The sequence below is a fragment of the Hippocampus guttulatus genome, chromosome 5 (genome assembly GCF_054856545.1).
Source record: "Hippocampus guttulatus isolate MCC_2025c chromosome 5, RoL_Hgut_1.0, whole genome shotgun sequence".
In the NCBI taxonomy this organism is placed as follows: Eukaryota; Metazoa; Chordata; class Actinopteri; order Syngnathiformes; family Syngnathidae; genus Hippocampus; species Hippocampus guttulatus.
This window is the reverse complement of record NC_141265.1, coordinates 12,817,268-12,833,410: the sequence shown is the minus strand read 5'-3', so window position 1 is coordinate 12,833,410 and position 16,143 is coordinate 12,817,268. Positions and strand designations below refer to the sequence as shown.

The 16,143-nt window shown below is 40.0% G+C and overlaps 1 protein-coding gene across 4 annotated transcripts in view; it reads left to right on the top strand.

The window, feature by feature from the left end:
• The window catches only part of pdlim5a (PDZ and LIM domain 5a), a 39,804-nt gene that overhangs the window by 14,599 nt on the left and 9,062 nt on the right, over positions 1–16,143 (top strand). For 2 of the 4 annotated variants that reach the window (XM_086112197.1, XM_086112196.1), the window contains 4 exons: positions 6,416–6,455; positions 7,652–7,971; positions 10,166–10,338; positions 11,542–11,584. In XM_086112197.1, coding sequence (XP_085968323.1) covers positions 6,416–6,455; positions 7,652–7,971; positions 10,166–10,338; positions 11,542–11,584 — 576 coding nt within the window. Of the gene's footprint in view, positions 1–6,415; positions 6,456–7,651; positions 7,972–8,395; positions 8,422–9,824; positions 9,846–9,972; positions 9,991–10,165; positions 10,339–11,541; positions 11,585–16,143 lie in introns of all 4 variants that reach the window. The other 2 variants (XM_086112198.1, XM_086112200.1) reach the window with 2 other exon arrangements.

The following is a 16,143-nucleotide window of genomic DNA, read 5'->3' as shown; positions in this document are numbered from 1 at the left end:
TTGTAAAATATGATGTGAAATGCTAAACTAAGGGAAATTAGCATAAATGTTGTATTAATTGTACACTTTCAAACAACTGCTACTTTCGCACACACTGAAAAGCAACGCACACAAACAGAAAACAGAATACCTACAGGCATAATGTATATTTTATGACTGTAGATTAGTACGGGCATCTTCAGGTAAACTTCAGCACTGCCCAACATGATACCACACTAAAGTTGCACAACTCTAAATTCAGATTTGCCTGTACTGTATGTTAGTGAAACATCCGCGCTCTATGTGGCGAGAACGTTGAAACGTAATATAGTTGTCTTACTGCATGGGCTAAAAATGTCATGCTCAACCATCTCGTCTTTTCTCTCATGTATCTTTCTGTAAACTAAAACCAGTCCCTTCAAGGCCAGTCGGTCATGATGAATGATAACCAAACACTGCAGCTGGAACTTTGTGAAGGATCATTTGGGATGTTTTGGAGAAAATAATTAAACACGGACTACTCACAACTACTTAGTAATGACTATAAATGAATTTTGGGCTGACAAGATGAGCCTGACGTAAACGACACACTGAGATTTCGTTCCAAAGAAAACTATCCCCTAATTATAGCTTGGAAATAAATCATAATCAAAACACTCTTTAGATGACACAATTTTCAAAATAAATATACACGGTCATTAGCTTTATTATTAGTTCAGCGTGGATAACATGATTACATGTCATGATTAATAAAATGTGTAATATTGAGCAAACGTACACAATGATGCCATTTGTTATCAATATACAGTATGTAATCGAGTTATCCCCAACTCAGAAGAGGCGGGTTGTCAATGTAAAACTTATTGTTGTGTTGCTATGTCACAGTAGTCAGCAAAAAAAAAAAAAAGCCGTTTGTATGGTTAGCCACAGGAACATTGGCACGAGTAAAATCCAAAATGTTTTATTACAGTTGTAAAGTGTTCGAAGCGAGACGACATGTGCAAACAATCAAATGTTTTACAGGCTTGAGTGCATTTCTTATTGATAAGTGTTATTATTTATATTGGTGAGCTAAAATACAAAGTATGGACAAAAAAAAAAAGTCAAAGTGTTTGAGACTAAATTTTAACATTCTTAACAATCACACAATTGTTTGTTCTGCACCTTTTGTCCTGTTCCTCTTCTCTTGAAGGGGAAGTCAAGTAAAATAAATAATTCTTGACAATAATATATTCTGTGTGCCCCCATTAGTCGAAAAATATTGTGTTTTGGCAGTATAAATTAAGCAGCAAAGTGTACCTGTTTTTATCCACCAAAGGCGGCAACCATTTTGCCTCGTGCTACCACTTGTTATCAACTGAAAGACACACCACAGTGCCCTCAGGATAGGTCAGAACCAATCACGGCTCACCTGTTGTCTGGGTTTGGTCGTGGACGTTCTCAAGCCGAATCCTTAGGCACTGTGATGTCATTTTCAGTCGACGGCAAGTTGTAGTACAAGGGAAAATGGCCGCCCTGTGAGATGGATGAAAACGGGTAGATTTTCTTGCTTACTTTATACAGTATTACACAGCCATAATATAAATCAAAATGCCATGTTTAGACTAGTAGGGGCGCAGAGACCTTATTATTGCCAAGAATCTTTTTCACTTAACTTCCCCTTTAAAAGGAGACAATTGAAACATGGATTTTACATTGACTGAGAGAGACCGCATTTTATCACCAAGCCGTCAAATTTCACCGGTCATTTTGCGGAACGGATCTGTGTATGTGACACAACACCAAACAAAAATACTGCCCACCACGATGTTGACAACTTCACAAGTATGTGCCACTTATCAGAGGCTAATGCTAATCTGTGCTTCTGAAACTGCTTAGCTTTTGGCTTAGTCACGATAGTGTCCCTGCGTAGGCGTTAGGGAATGTACATTTGTGGACGTATGACATCACAATTTTTAAACATTTGGAACGGCTAGCTTACAGACACATTTTCATAATTAGGCGTCTCACTAAAGATTTATTTCATTGTGTGATTTCATACTTAATGGGTGTACAGGCAGTCCAAAGACCCTACTATATAGATATATATTACATAACATCTCCCCTTTAACGGAGGGTGTTTGTTGTTTTTGCTGTCTTTTTCACATTCAGCATATACAGTATTGAATATAGCATTGCTCAGTGAACATTGTGTCAGTATGATAAGCAATGCTTTCTGGAACAGCAACTTCAGCTTAAAAGGTCTTATGTGGAGCCGATGGTCTAATTAAACCCACTTGGATGCCGCTTAAAGCATTTGGATGTTCTCATGCCGGTTGGCCCTCCCCCAATTAATACTTCCCCTTAGTCAGCCCTGGCACGTAATTAGTTAGCCTTCAAGGCAGGGATTCCTATTCTTTAACGTCTCCTGCATAGGACCCACTCTTAAAAGCAGAAGCATGTGATTTAAAAAAATAAAATAAAATAAAAACGTTGACTATGATATATGCATTTTTGTTTCCTGTTGGTCTGTCTGTTCTGGCTGGGAGCAATTCTTTTGTTATTCAAAGGGCCATCTTTGAAGTTTTTGGGCCCAAGTGGACCACTATTTGGAATTAACTATTCATGGTCCCAGGTGTTTAAGCAGCTGTACTTGGTACACCCTACATGCATCCTACATGCTAAGATTCATCTACCCTCAAAGTTCAAGCCGCCTTTGTCATCAACACACAAACTAATTTACGCCGGAGCAGCAAAGTGGTGAAGCACACGTGGCAATGATTGGTCCTCCTGGCATCGTCTCCTCATCACGTTGGTCTGTCTGCTTCAAATTAAGGTAGAAGTAAAAAAAAAAAATCCTTAGTTTTTTAGGACCAAAAAACAAAACAAAAAAAAACTTTTACCAACCTTAACATGATTGCTTCCATTCCAAATGGCCGATCATGACACAAAACAGCTTACTTACAATATAAATGATTGTCGGTCATGAAGTATGTAAAATGATCAATAATATTCAAGGAGCAGTTTAACCCAAGACATGAAATCATTCATGAGGTGCAAATAAACATTTAAAAGTGTGTCATACTTGCCCGTGTTTTTTCCCCTCTTCACTAAATGGCCTTGTCTGGCCACTATTTTATGATGTGCATATGTTTGGGGGGCGGGGCATGTCAGCTAGCCTGTTTTATTTATATATTTGAACAAGCGTCAGTTCAGTTTTTTTCTGGGAAGTGGACAGTGTTGGGCAAGTTAAATCCAAAATGTAATATATTACACAATATATACAATTTGCCAGATTTGTAAACCCACTAATATCACAGCCATTTTGAAGCAGATTGGGGTTGTGGGTAAAAGAACAAAGTACCAAAAAAAAAAAAAGCTAGTTTTTGTGTGTGTGTGCATGTGTGAGAACAGGAACAGATTTATTTATTCCATTTAACATGAAACAGAAAAACTGCCAGCAGTATCGAATAATCTCAGATGTCTGCAGTGGCTGTTTTTACTGTGTAGCTCATTTCGCAATTCATGTAATGCTGTTACAAATTTAGCGACGAGGTCCATGGATCCTTTTATTAAACAGTACAAATAATCAAGCACAGAAATACAAAATATGTATACTCCCAAGGAGCTGCTATAGGCGCTCACGTGTATAAAGCGCTAGGCCACGCCCCTTAATGGCATATGTTCAACTCAGAAATATAGTGCTACAGTATAAACAATAATTCTGCTGTATAAAATATTACATGGTCTTTTATCAGTTTTTATGTTTGTTTCTTACAACGCAGGACTGTTTTTATTTATTTTTTATTTTTTGGATGGGGGTGGATTCATGGCATTTCAGTTCATTTCTTTAAGGGTAGATTAATTAAATGACAAATTCGGGAATAAATTAGATTCGTGTCTCACAAGTGCAACACACACACCGCAACCACTTAAGTGACGTTCCTCGAAATCGAGAAGTCTTCAACAGAAAAATTAATGCCGCATTTAAAAAAGCATCAAGATCGCGATGGCTATGCTATGCCCAACACAATATTAGTAATTCCTTACATTACTTTCGTTACACAACTCCTCTCGGTGGCCTCTCAAATATCTGCTTGGTAGTTTATTTCCCTCGCAAACAAACATCTGTGAAGGCTCACCCACGCCTTTATGGGTAACGCGATGACGACAAATGATGAAGTGCTACTGTCGTCACCTCCGCAAGCTTCACGGCGACTAAAATAGCCTGAAACGCAGAGACGCACAAACGGATGTATTTCCCCTCTTATAGAAGATCAAATTAACAGTTACTTGACAGTTAACGCTCGTGTGTGACGGAAGGAAAACTCTTTCACGATTAATGAAAGCCCTCTTCGGTGTGGCACATACCAGAAGACCTCGGTACATATTTCCATTGGGTGTTCAAGAGGTATGAATGCCACGCCTGTCAGTGTCGCGTTGACGCCGTCTGTATCGCGTCCACTTTCTCGTGTGGCCCTCATGCAGTTGAGCTCGGGACAAACATTCCAGGGTGTAAAGTATCTGATAGGGCGCGTGTGCGAGGGCCCATTGTTTCACAACAGGGAAGCTCGTACCTTGGTGCACATGGGTGTTTGCCGTTTGTGTACACTTTACTCCCATTTTATTTATTTATTAATTTTAGTCATTTCAGTTGTGTTAATGACAATGCAATGAAACTTAGCAATGGTGTGGAATTTGTCTGCTTTTGTAGTTCGGATCTTGAAACGGACTAAGATAGTGATGACATCAAATTGTAAATTTTTACTCTATCATTTCCATTTTTGGCCAACCTATGGAAACCTATTGTTATTTATTGGACTAAATAATACAATGTTGGTGAATTAGGTTTCATCATAGACTCAGCTATTTGAAAAGTGTTATTGTTTTCTACGACCAGATCACATCAGTGATTCATTTCATTGTGGGACCTCCTTCCAGATGAGATGTTGTATCTCAAGGGGATTATCCCAAATTAATAAAGAAGTATCATCATCATTTCACTGGTGAACAAATTTTTATTGGATTTTTTTTAATCAGCGATGGAAGTAAACCTTTCTAGATTCCTTTTTAAAATTAATTTAGATTGATTTATTGAATGAATTAATTGCGGTGATTCCTGATCTGCCTTTTTTTCCCGAGCAGATCATGTTTTCATCCATCCATCCATTTTTTGATCCGCTTTCTCCTCACAAAGGTCGCGGGGTGTACTGGAGCTTTTCTCAGCTGTCTTCGGGCAGTAGGCGGGGGACACCCTGATCTGGTTGCCAGCCAATCACAGGGCACACATAGACGAACAACCATCCACGCTCACACTCACAGATAGGGACAATTAAGAGTGTTCAATCAGCCTTCCACGCATGTTTTTGAAATGTGGGAGGAGACCGGAGTACCCAGAGAAAACCCACGTGGGCACAAGGAGAACATGCAAACTCCACACAGGAGGGTCGGAGCCGGAATCGAACCATGCACCTCTTCACGGTGAGGCCCACATGCAAACCAGTTGATTACCGGGCCACCCTCATAATAATAATAATAATAATCGGGCAGCCCGGTGGTCGACTGGTTAGCACGTCGGCCTCAAAGTGCTGAGGTGTAGGTCTTTTAGATCGTAGATTTTAGCTGTTCACTCATTGTGTTCCATCCTTAACTACCACTTCTCCTGTTGGGAAGTTCACAAACATTCCCATCTTGTAGAATAATGCCCCAAATCCGCTGGTATGGACTGAATATCAATGTGTGCCCGCTTAAAATAGGATTGTAGCAGTTTCCAGGAACTGTGTCAGCACAGTGGGACTAGTCTAGTTACTTTATGGCATGCCAGGATTTAGCTGCTCCAGCTCTTGACATGATCAAGGGACCTCGCTTAACTCATGGTGGAATAACTCACTGGCAAGTAACACAGCAGGACATTTTGAGAAGGGCTCGCTCTTGTCGGAATGCAGTGACTCCTCTTCAGTTACTAGGCAGTTTTAATTACCTTAAAGTGGTGTTCAGTCAGGCCTTAATGCAGTGGACAAAACCAGATCCTATGCACTGGAGTGCCTCTACTTTTGAGTTTTCCACGCTACGAGCACTTTCTCGGTCAGATTTTTCCTTTGTTAAGAAAAAAAATGGAGCAGTTACAATATTGTTGAGCAAGGAGAGCCATCGTCACTGATGTACAGTACATCAGACTTTCTAACCTTTACTATCCTGACTTCTGAGGGCATTTAAAAGTGTGCAGAGTGTTTCCTCATGTGACCTTTGGAGGAGCAAGTGGCCTTAAGTGGTGGTCACGATATCAGAGAGTAGAGCGTATCACTTTGGCAGATGCTTTCGGTGACTAAATATAGCTGCCTTTAAAGCATGCATATTGTACATTGGGAGGACAGTTTGGAGCTCCTCAGGTTTTTATGGTCTGGCGCGTAGTAAGATCAGCTTGAAATGATGGGCCTTTCTTCTTCTGTCTTTTCAGAGTCACCAGTGCCTCTAAGGCTCCTCCAGTGGCACCCAAGGTATGATTCCAATATGTATTATTGCTTTAAGGCTTGAACCACAAAACAATAATTGACAAAGGCCGTGACACGCCAGGTGATATTCAGTCCGAACAAATGCAGAAATGATAGTGGGTACTGTATTTCCTCAAACATCCGCCATCTTTCTATTAGTCAGCTACCTAAGACAAAGAGACAGCTTAAGTTTCCCCATTAGGAAATAAAGTGACAACTCAAAGACATTGAAAAGTCGAGGAACTGAGCCCATACAAACTCATTTGCTAAGCAAAACAGCAGCACCAAAGCACTTAAATAGTCTATCAGATGCATCAACTGAGAGGAGTTTCCTGAGCAGTTTTACAGACCATCTGCCGTTTTATGGAAACAATGGGCTCTATATCATGCGCACTTGGGCATAAAAACGGATGCAGCTTGATTTTCGTGCCGGAACAAGCCTTGTTTAACACGTTTGGGCATTTGGTAGTGCACGCTTGCCATTCTGAAGGTGGCTAAAAGGTTAGACCAGCTGAAAGCAGGTCTAAGTTGTGGCACAAGTGTTGCAACGCAATTTTGTTGAATTTGACCATGGTGCAGATAGATTCTATTTGGCGAAATGCGATAATAATTCAACTTTGCTCTAAAATGACTGCAATATCATTGGAAATGATTCATCTGGAGTGTCAGGCTGTAGCTCCTTATAAATGTTTCAATGCATGGTGAAATGTTGACATGTTTTTTTTGTGTGTGTGTGTGTGTTGCATGAATACCACTCACACCTCGTGAAATGCTGTGCAGTTAATCATGCCGATGCCTCTGTACCTATTTACTGTGCACCCCCATTTATTTACAATGGATATGTTCCAAATGCACCTGCTATGAACTATGTTGAAGTATGTAGAGTAGATTAATTTAGTTATAGCCCGATCTAATAGAAAAGTAGTGCTTGCCCTCCATCTTTTGACCTCTATGGGCGATTTTAAAACTATTTAGGAGTGTGTCAATTACTCGCAGATTTACACTATTTGCGGCAAGGTGTGGTTCCTTATCCTCAGTCAATAGCAGAGGTTCACCGAATATGCTTACAGTATTTTCTTAATTTGAAAATCAACACTTTAAATTTGAAACTTTTACAATTTCCAAATGGTACGGCAAATGGGTACCAAAGAGGCTTCAGTGACTGTCATGTGTCTGCTGTGCTGTGTGTATTTGCATGCCAGGTGAACAGATGTGACATCATAAAACCTTTGGTCATCACACCCACCCCCTCCCCACCCAACAAGACCCCCAGACCCTACGGGGACTGCGGGTCAGACCATCCTTGGCGCCCATCCCCGGACGCTTTGATCCTGTCCCCGTCATCCGCCTTCACCCCCGCCTCCTCGCACCCTCATCCTCCTTCCTCGCCTTCCGTGGGCCCGCCCCACTCTTCCGTGTACAACACACCCATCCACCTCTACTCCACTGAGAATGCCTGTGAGGTGGCCATGGGACAAAGGCGAGGCCTAGTTGAGAATCAGGGCGGACAAGCCTTTCATGGGTAAGTGGTGGTCCAGCTAGAAGTCAGTTCCATCAATCATGAAGCGGGTATGTGGCTTTGGAAGGGGGGATGTGCATGTAAAAAAAAGTGCCTGCTGCTGTCCTTTATTCAGAGCCGATCCAAGACATTTAGTTGGCCTAGATTCTATTTAGAATCACGCACGTGCTTTATTTATTTAGTTATTTATTTCAAATGTTGTGTAAATCAACTCCAGTCCACTCTTGTAGGTGAATGTGGTACCTTTTGAGATGAAAAAACAGGTCAGGCTGCAACGGGATCATTAGTTAACACTGTCATGGCTGCTGGGGAGGCTTGCGCCGGCTCAGCATGTTGTTTGCATGCGGCCTGTTAAGAACTGTTTTGAATTTCCTGTCTTACTATTTTTGCCCCCTTTCAATCTGTTTTTCCCCCCCCTCCTTTTCAGACGACAACAGTTCATCTGGTTACAAAGTTAGTTTCTGATGCATGTCCACTTCATGATTGTCTTGACAAACATCGTTGAAATACCCTATTTCATCAAAATGGTGGTCATTCCCCAAAGAGACACCACACACCAAATAGTCCACTTAATAAGGGTGATAAACTTGTTTTCATAAAGGGCCATGTAAAAGAATTAGTGAAACCACATAAATATCTAAAATAATTGCTCGTAAAATCAGACACTGTACTCTGAGTTCACAGTTTGATTCTTAATTTCAATGGGGAAATCTATTTATGTATTTGTTGATTAATATAGTGTTGATTTATGTCAGCCTGACATGAATTCACTATACATTTAACACTATAAAGGCCTCGCCTTTAGTATACTGTATACCTCTTCCCATCTGCAGTGAATTAACACCGATTGGTCGCCTTTTGCAGAAATACGGTATATAATATAATTGGAAGAATTTACTGTTTGGGACTGTGCATTACTGCACCCTTTCACTTAATGAATTTGTCACACTACACTTCACACACACACACACACACACACACATATCCGCCAGCACTCCCGCACTCACATAATGAGAGTGCGGTAATAAGGGCACCTAAATCAATGAGTGTGAGTGTGTGAAGTGTAGTGTGCATTGCATGCACTTATTGATAATTTATTGTCCTTGCCAATGCCTTTTATTGACCGCACTCAGTTTTGGCAGCAATGCTGGAAATTCACTAATGTTGATTTTTAAGGTCCATTCCACTAGTGTCATTTTTCAAGGATAAATCTGAAAATATACATGACGAAAATGTATTGGCCATTATTATTTCATATAATTGTCTTTATTGTACTTAGACTCTTCATTTGAGGGACAGGACGAAAAGTTACAAGAGTTTCTAACAATTAAATGCACGAACGGTCGCCATATGGCATTGATGTTAATCGCCTGTTGACAACAGGACAGTGATTCAACAAAAAATTATATTTTCCAAACTTAACATCTATCAAAGCACAAATAATATGGGTAATAGGACAGTGTGGTGATTTTAAACCTCCAAGTTATACTTGAAATATCATGAGATATACAGAAAAATAAACGTGTGAAGTTACTTTTCGCCTTCTCACGTCCTGCAGAGGATATGAATGATGCAAATTTCCGAAGGAACTCCTAAGTTTTATAGAGGGTGTAGTATATAAGGGTAAATGGACTCATGTGTGAATTTAAACTCTTTTTTAAGGAAAAAAAACATACAACTTCACACCATTTAGTATTTTTGGGAGGTTTTATTTGTTTTTAGAATAGAAAGTGCAGGTGTACCGAACGTAATTCCGGTGTGACTTTGATATTCTGGCTCCCTCTAGTGGCCATTCTCTGCTACTTTTATCACCTCTTTCATTTCAATCTCTTTTTTTCTTCTTTCTCCCCCTCAAGTGGACCTCACAGTACTTTAAAGTAAGTTTTTACACACAGCCTCACTGTCTCGATGTGTATACCGCTAGGTGTCTATTTCTTTTGTTTGTAACTGTATTTATGGTAGGAAATTTAGTCTTTCTCCTTTCTCCCCTTTCCGCTTCTGAAGAAAACCCCAGCCACCCAGGTAATAAAAGTGGCCTGAATCATGATGTGTGTTGTAGCCAACCATCTTCATGTCATACCTCATCAAATGCAGAAGCGTTTCATTCCCATTCAACCATCCCTAACAGTGTGCGCTCTGATTAATGAAAGCATATGTTGATTGTCCAGTTTGACTTTGACCTTTGCACTCCCCGCAGACCTCCCCGCAGACACATCGTTGACACGGACATCCAATTCTACCACGTGCCCACTCATGCTGGTGCCAGCCGGAAGCGCATCATGGAGGACACGGAGGACTGGCGCCCGCGCACCGGGACCACCCAGTCCAGATCCTTCAGGATTCTGGCTCAGATTACGGGCACCGAGAACTGTACGTAAGAGTTGGTCATTTGATTTAGGAGTTTCTAAAATCAATCTTCCTTCGTTGGAATGAAAATACCGGTAAATGGTATCCACATGCGTTTGTAACAAAGAAATGGACCTGAAAATGAGTAAATCGCTTGCTGAGTTCAAAAACTAATTTAAAAAAATAGTAAAACAACCTACATCAATCAGAGTTAGAATGATAAATTCTAAACATTAAATATAATGATAAATCAGAACTAAGTTGATAAATAGAGAAAGGTATTGAAATATCCATTATGAATACTAGAGAAAATTGACACAAGAGTGCCAGGGTGTGGATTTATATAATCCCGATACAAACCAAAAGTTGTTAAAATATCACGGTTAAGGGTAAAGTATGAGCCTTAATGGAGACTTCTTTCTTCTTACTTTTTTCTTTTCTGATTGATATAAAAATGATTTATTAGATATAAACACATAACGGGGTAGGACTAGATACGTTTTTTACTTCTTCCTACTCCCTTGAACATAATAACTGTGTTGAATGAAGACTGATTTCTTTCTTTTTACTATTTTATCTACCTTATTTTCTGTCAAACTATTACTGTATATGTTTCATGTTCAATAAACAACAACAACAACAACAACAAATGTACCCAGTAATGTTTAAAAACAAAATCAAACATAATAAAAGCTCATATGAAGAAATACACTGGTTTAAAAAAGTGTCATTACTGTATGTGCTGGAGCCTATGTCAGCTGTCTTCAGGCAGTAGGCAGGGGACGCCCTGAACCGGTTGCCAGCCAATCACAGGGCACACACAGACGAACACCCATCCGCGCTCACACTCACACCTAGGGACAATTTGGAGTGTTCAATCAGCCTGCAATGCATGTTTTTGGAATGTGGGAGGAAACCAGAGTACCCGGAGAAAACCCACACAGGCACGGGGAGAACATGCAAACTCCACACAGCAATGTCAGAGGTGGAATCTAACCTTGCACTAATTGACGCACTAACCACTTGACACTGGGCCAACCTACTACTACTAATAATAAAAATACTTCATCATTTTCATAGTACCGGTAGTAATACAATTTTTACTACCCCTATTACATGTACTTACTTTTTCTACTACTACTACTACTACTAATAGAAATAATAGTAATAGTCATGATAATAATATCAATCATCATTGTACTACAATTTTTTTTCTTCCTTTTGTAGCTCAAGCTCAAGCAGAAGAAGCAGACACAGCCAAAAAGACAAAGTAAGTTGCTTGCCTTTGAACATTACTGACAACTGATGACTAAAGCTTGGGGTTTTTGTCACACATATACTAAATTTTACATCTACATCTCCAACTCTTGTCATCTTTTTTTTTTTTTTTTTAATGATACAGTATATTGGTTGCTACAAAATAAGTGAAAACAAATTGAGTGGAAAGTCCACAACTAAAGTTGCACAAGTAGCACATTGGAAATACTGGCCCTTTACTCATATGAGATCAGTTTTGAATACCGGTAGTTTATTCTAGTGGTTGACGTGGAATGTTGTTGCATTACAAGTAGAGGCATGGCGTGTTTTCTCATGGATGGCTGCCGATTAGGTTGTGACATTTTTCGGTGTTGAAAGCCTTGTTGTGAGCCGCATGACATCTTAACCTGGCATCGTGTTGGTGAACTGCAGTGTTGTCCCGCACGTGATTGCTTTGCCTTTTGTATGTTTAACGCAGGGACATGTTGAATATTAAAGAAGAAATATGATTTTTTCCCTCCCCCATGTTAATGTTAACGCCAAGTTTTAATAGGAATGCAATCAAGAATGTGTCTTGCAAGTGATCCACGGTTGATGTTACCTTATATAAAACTATCCCGTTACAAATGCAACTGGGTTCAGTATTTTTGATAATGTTTAGGTCTTCAGAGAAGGCCTTGGAGACCTGACGGCACGCTACTGCTATTTTGTGTGTATCCGGCACATAGACGTATCGTGTATATCTCCCACCGCCACTCCATCAACAACTTCACTGAGTGACCGCGTATGTGCTGTTTAAAAATATCCGCAGCAAAAGTCAATGCAGCTTTGTGCAAATCTAGGGCCCGAACGATCTTTTTTTTAGGCCAATACAGAGTCTGGTATTTGGCAGAATGTAATTCCATTAACCAACTTAATTAATTTTATACATATAAAATGAATAAATTAACGTCTTGGGGTCCTTTAACGTTTAAAATAAAGACATGAATTACAGGCAGAACATTTTGGCCTTTTGTAGTTTTCAAAAGAGAGGAAAAAATCAAACAAACTCAGCATTTTTTTTGCTGACTTTGAATGTAATTTTGTTTGTCTTACGTTGTAACTGATAAATGTAACAAAAAAAACCCCAATCTGATATAAAATATAATTGGCAAAAATTGGCAGAATTTTATTTATTTATTTTTTTGGGCCTATTTTGAATGAGATTTAAATCAACTGACCAATGAATCGGTCACGCCCAAGTTATTTCCTAATTTAGTGTATAAAAAGCTGATGAAACATAATACAATAAAATAAATAAATACAATAGATAACCTATATTCTGAAGTATTATTCCTGTATGTACTGCAGTATTCGTCTGTTGATGTGTGCCTTAAAGGGCTGTGGCCGAGTGAGTAACGCAGTCGCTCCAGTCAGGTTGTGGCTACTTGCGAGTCTTCTTATTTTGTATTTGTGTGTTAAGTATATTTACAACCGACGCTCTCATTGCCCAAAAGTCAGCGCATTACCTGTATACTACCTTCATTTCTATTTTTTGGACATTTGTGAAGCAAGGCTCCACTGCATTTATATGCAAGCCGTTAAAAAGTGTATTTTTTTCCCCGCAATATGTCCCATTTAACTAGTGTTGCTTCCTCTAACAACACTACCTGTCTTCACTGCATCCGAGCCCCTCTTGTGCTGTGCCGTGTTTCGGTTGTCATCATCCCAGGCTTCGTTATCTTGAAACCCTTGTTCTCTTCTGTCCTGGATGGCAGAGTGAACAAATCCACTACACGGTTGGTGATCGGCCCAAAGTACACCGAGCTGAGGGACTGGCACCATGACGTGTCCGCTCGCACCCTCAATGTCCAGTAGACCTGTGTATATACGTATATATATGGATATACTGTATATGTGTGTGTATGTGTACGCGAGTGTGATTGACTGCCGTAGCAGCTTGACGGCGAAGTAGAAAGTAGGAGTGCAGATAAGTGGAATGAGTGCTGTAGTACATACTAGGAGTTGAACCGATTCGTCGTCTACTCAGTGAGACGACTTCACGACTCTGAGTCAACTTAACTGTTTGGCATCGACCTTTAATGCTTGAAGTTGACTACCCACTACACTGTAAAAAAAAAAAAAAAGATTGGGTGAACTCAAAATTTCAAGGCAATGAACTTCAATAACCTTTTAAGACGTTTTAAATAAAAGTTTTGCTGTGTGGAAATTGTCTTTTTTTTTGCGTTTCACAATCAAGAAATAAGAGTGGACACCACGGTTGTCCCCTTGCTTTGGACGACAACTTCAAGCTATAAGTAAAAACGACTTGCTTGCTTTGATGCGGTTATTAACATTGTTGCCCTCAATGCCAGTAATTTATATTTTAAAGGTTTTTCCAACGGCAAAAAGAAAAAAAAAGTTTTGTTTACAGTGTAGCCTACTCATGTACTTGCCGCGCCTCGTCTTCTCTCTGGTCAATTTGCAGAGGACTTTCGACTTGTCCGTTTGTTGTCGTCGCAGGACCTTTACGCTCTGAAGAGCTGGGAGGCGACACAGTCTTCATACTTTTGTCTAAACAAGCTGGTTGGAGATGAGAGTAGTGATTCGTTTTTAAGGATGTCTATATAAGTGCATGTGCCTGGATGTGGGAGTCCAAAATGGTGCTTTAAGACGCTTTGAATGGTCTAAAAAAAAAAAAAGGATGACAATGGAAGTAGAAATGTCCGGATTGTTTTCGGCTTGACGATAAAGCGCTGTGACTGTATGAATGTTCTCCTAATACAAACCGCTTTAAAAATGGCCCTCGCTTTGTAAAATATATTCCTCCTGTTTATGTTTACTTGACCTTGCTGGTGTCCTCTTCTCAAATTTGAGGTGGTGTCAAAAAGGTATTATATCTTACAGCTAATAAACCTGCTACATATACTCCTTGTTCATGTTCTGTCTTCTGTCATTTTTTTCCTCAGTTTGGCATTACTTCTTTTCTCATTCGCCACCTAATCTGCTAACAGTCCTTATTTTACAGGGGTCAAACTCAAGACCCGTCGGCCAGATCCGGCCCGCCATGTCATTTTATCAAATCATGGGTGTCAACTTCCATGATTCTTGTTAAAATCTGTACCGAAGTGTCAAATTGTCATGTGTAATAAATAACGTTGTGATTTTGCAATAATTTATAGACAGATTCATCGAGAGGCCACTCAGACTGGTCAAGGTCCCGCCAGTTGCTCCATCCTTGACCTTGCGTGTGCAATTGACTGTTCAGCTCCATTCTGGCAGTTCCACTTTACGACCACTTGAGGGAAGCACTAACTCAAAGCAAATAAAATCCCCTCGCGCCGAAGCGGGGAAAGCAGTTTATGGTGGCGATCTCAACCTCCAAAGATAATAGTAACATTTGGCCTCTTAAGTTGTAACACAATAAATAATACAATGATGCATTTGAGTTCACAACAGGTTATTTGTTGATGTCAACTATCGGACTGGTATCTGCTACCTTTCCGACACATATTTTGTCTCAACTTCCGATTCAAAACATCGAGTGACCCAAGCTCAAAATTGGCATAACTTTTGTGATTTCACATATGTGAACGGAAACCCCAGTTTTCCGTAGTGAAAGAGTTGTCTTTCTGTCTAAGTTGAAGACGGTAATGCCACTTGAAGTTGACTAACATGTTTGTGGTTAGCATGTCTACCTCACTATTGAGAGGTACTGGTTTCAAATCTCCACTCTTATGTGGCGTTTGTGTTTTCTCTGGAATACAAACACTCAACTCAACTCAAAGCACCGAACAGTAAAACCAAGAACAAATCTAAATCACACACACACACACGCACACGCACACGCACACACACGCACACACACACACATTAAAGGTAATACTAGTTTTAAAAAATGAATATTTGGTTCATTGAAGACTCTTAAATGTCCAAGTACTGTCGCTCCTAAAAGTGAGCAAAGCCCTCACATTTTTGCAAACATTTTATGCTGTCTTCTCATTGGACAGCATCAAAGAAATGACACTTTGTTATAAAAGTCAGTGGACAGCTTGTATAGCAGTGTAAATTTACTTTCCCCTCAAAACAACTCAATAAACAGCCGTGAATGGTCTGAAACGTTCACTGCTTAGTGAAAATGTCCACACTGAGCTCTAAATTTCAATCGTTTGTGTGGCACGGAGCTAGCGAAAGTGAGACACCATCTCCTTCATTCTCCACCTTTGGTTTGAGGATGCCATACGGTTGTTCAATAGGGTTTAGATTTGGAGATGTGCTTGGCCAATCCATCACATGAGTACAAGCCCTATAGAAGATAAATTGATGAATTTTGTGCTTCATGTTCAGCCTCGGGCAAAGGCTAAAGAGAGTGACCCGAAATTGTCCACCAAGTATACTATGCCCTATTCTCATTCTCTGTAGGTCCAGTGCTACTCATAAAATGTATGGCTTTTGTTTGAACAGCCAACAAATGGTTCATTAACATTTCTGATGCTCACTTGGGCACACAGCAGATGGTCTATCATTTAACACTCTCGTAATCTTTGGATCACATTCAACCCTCACTCCTTCACATTAACAGAACAAAATGTA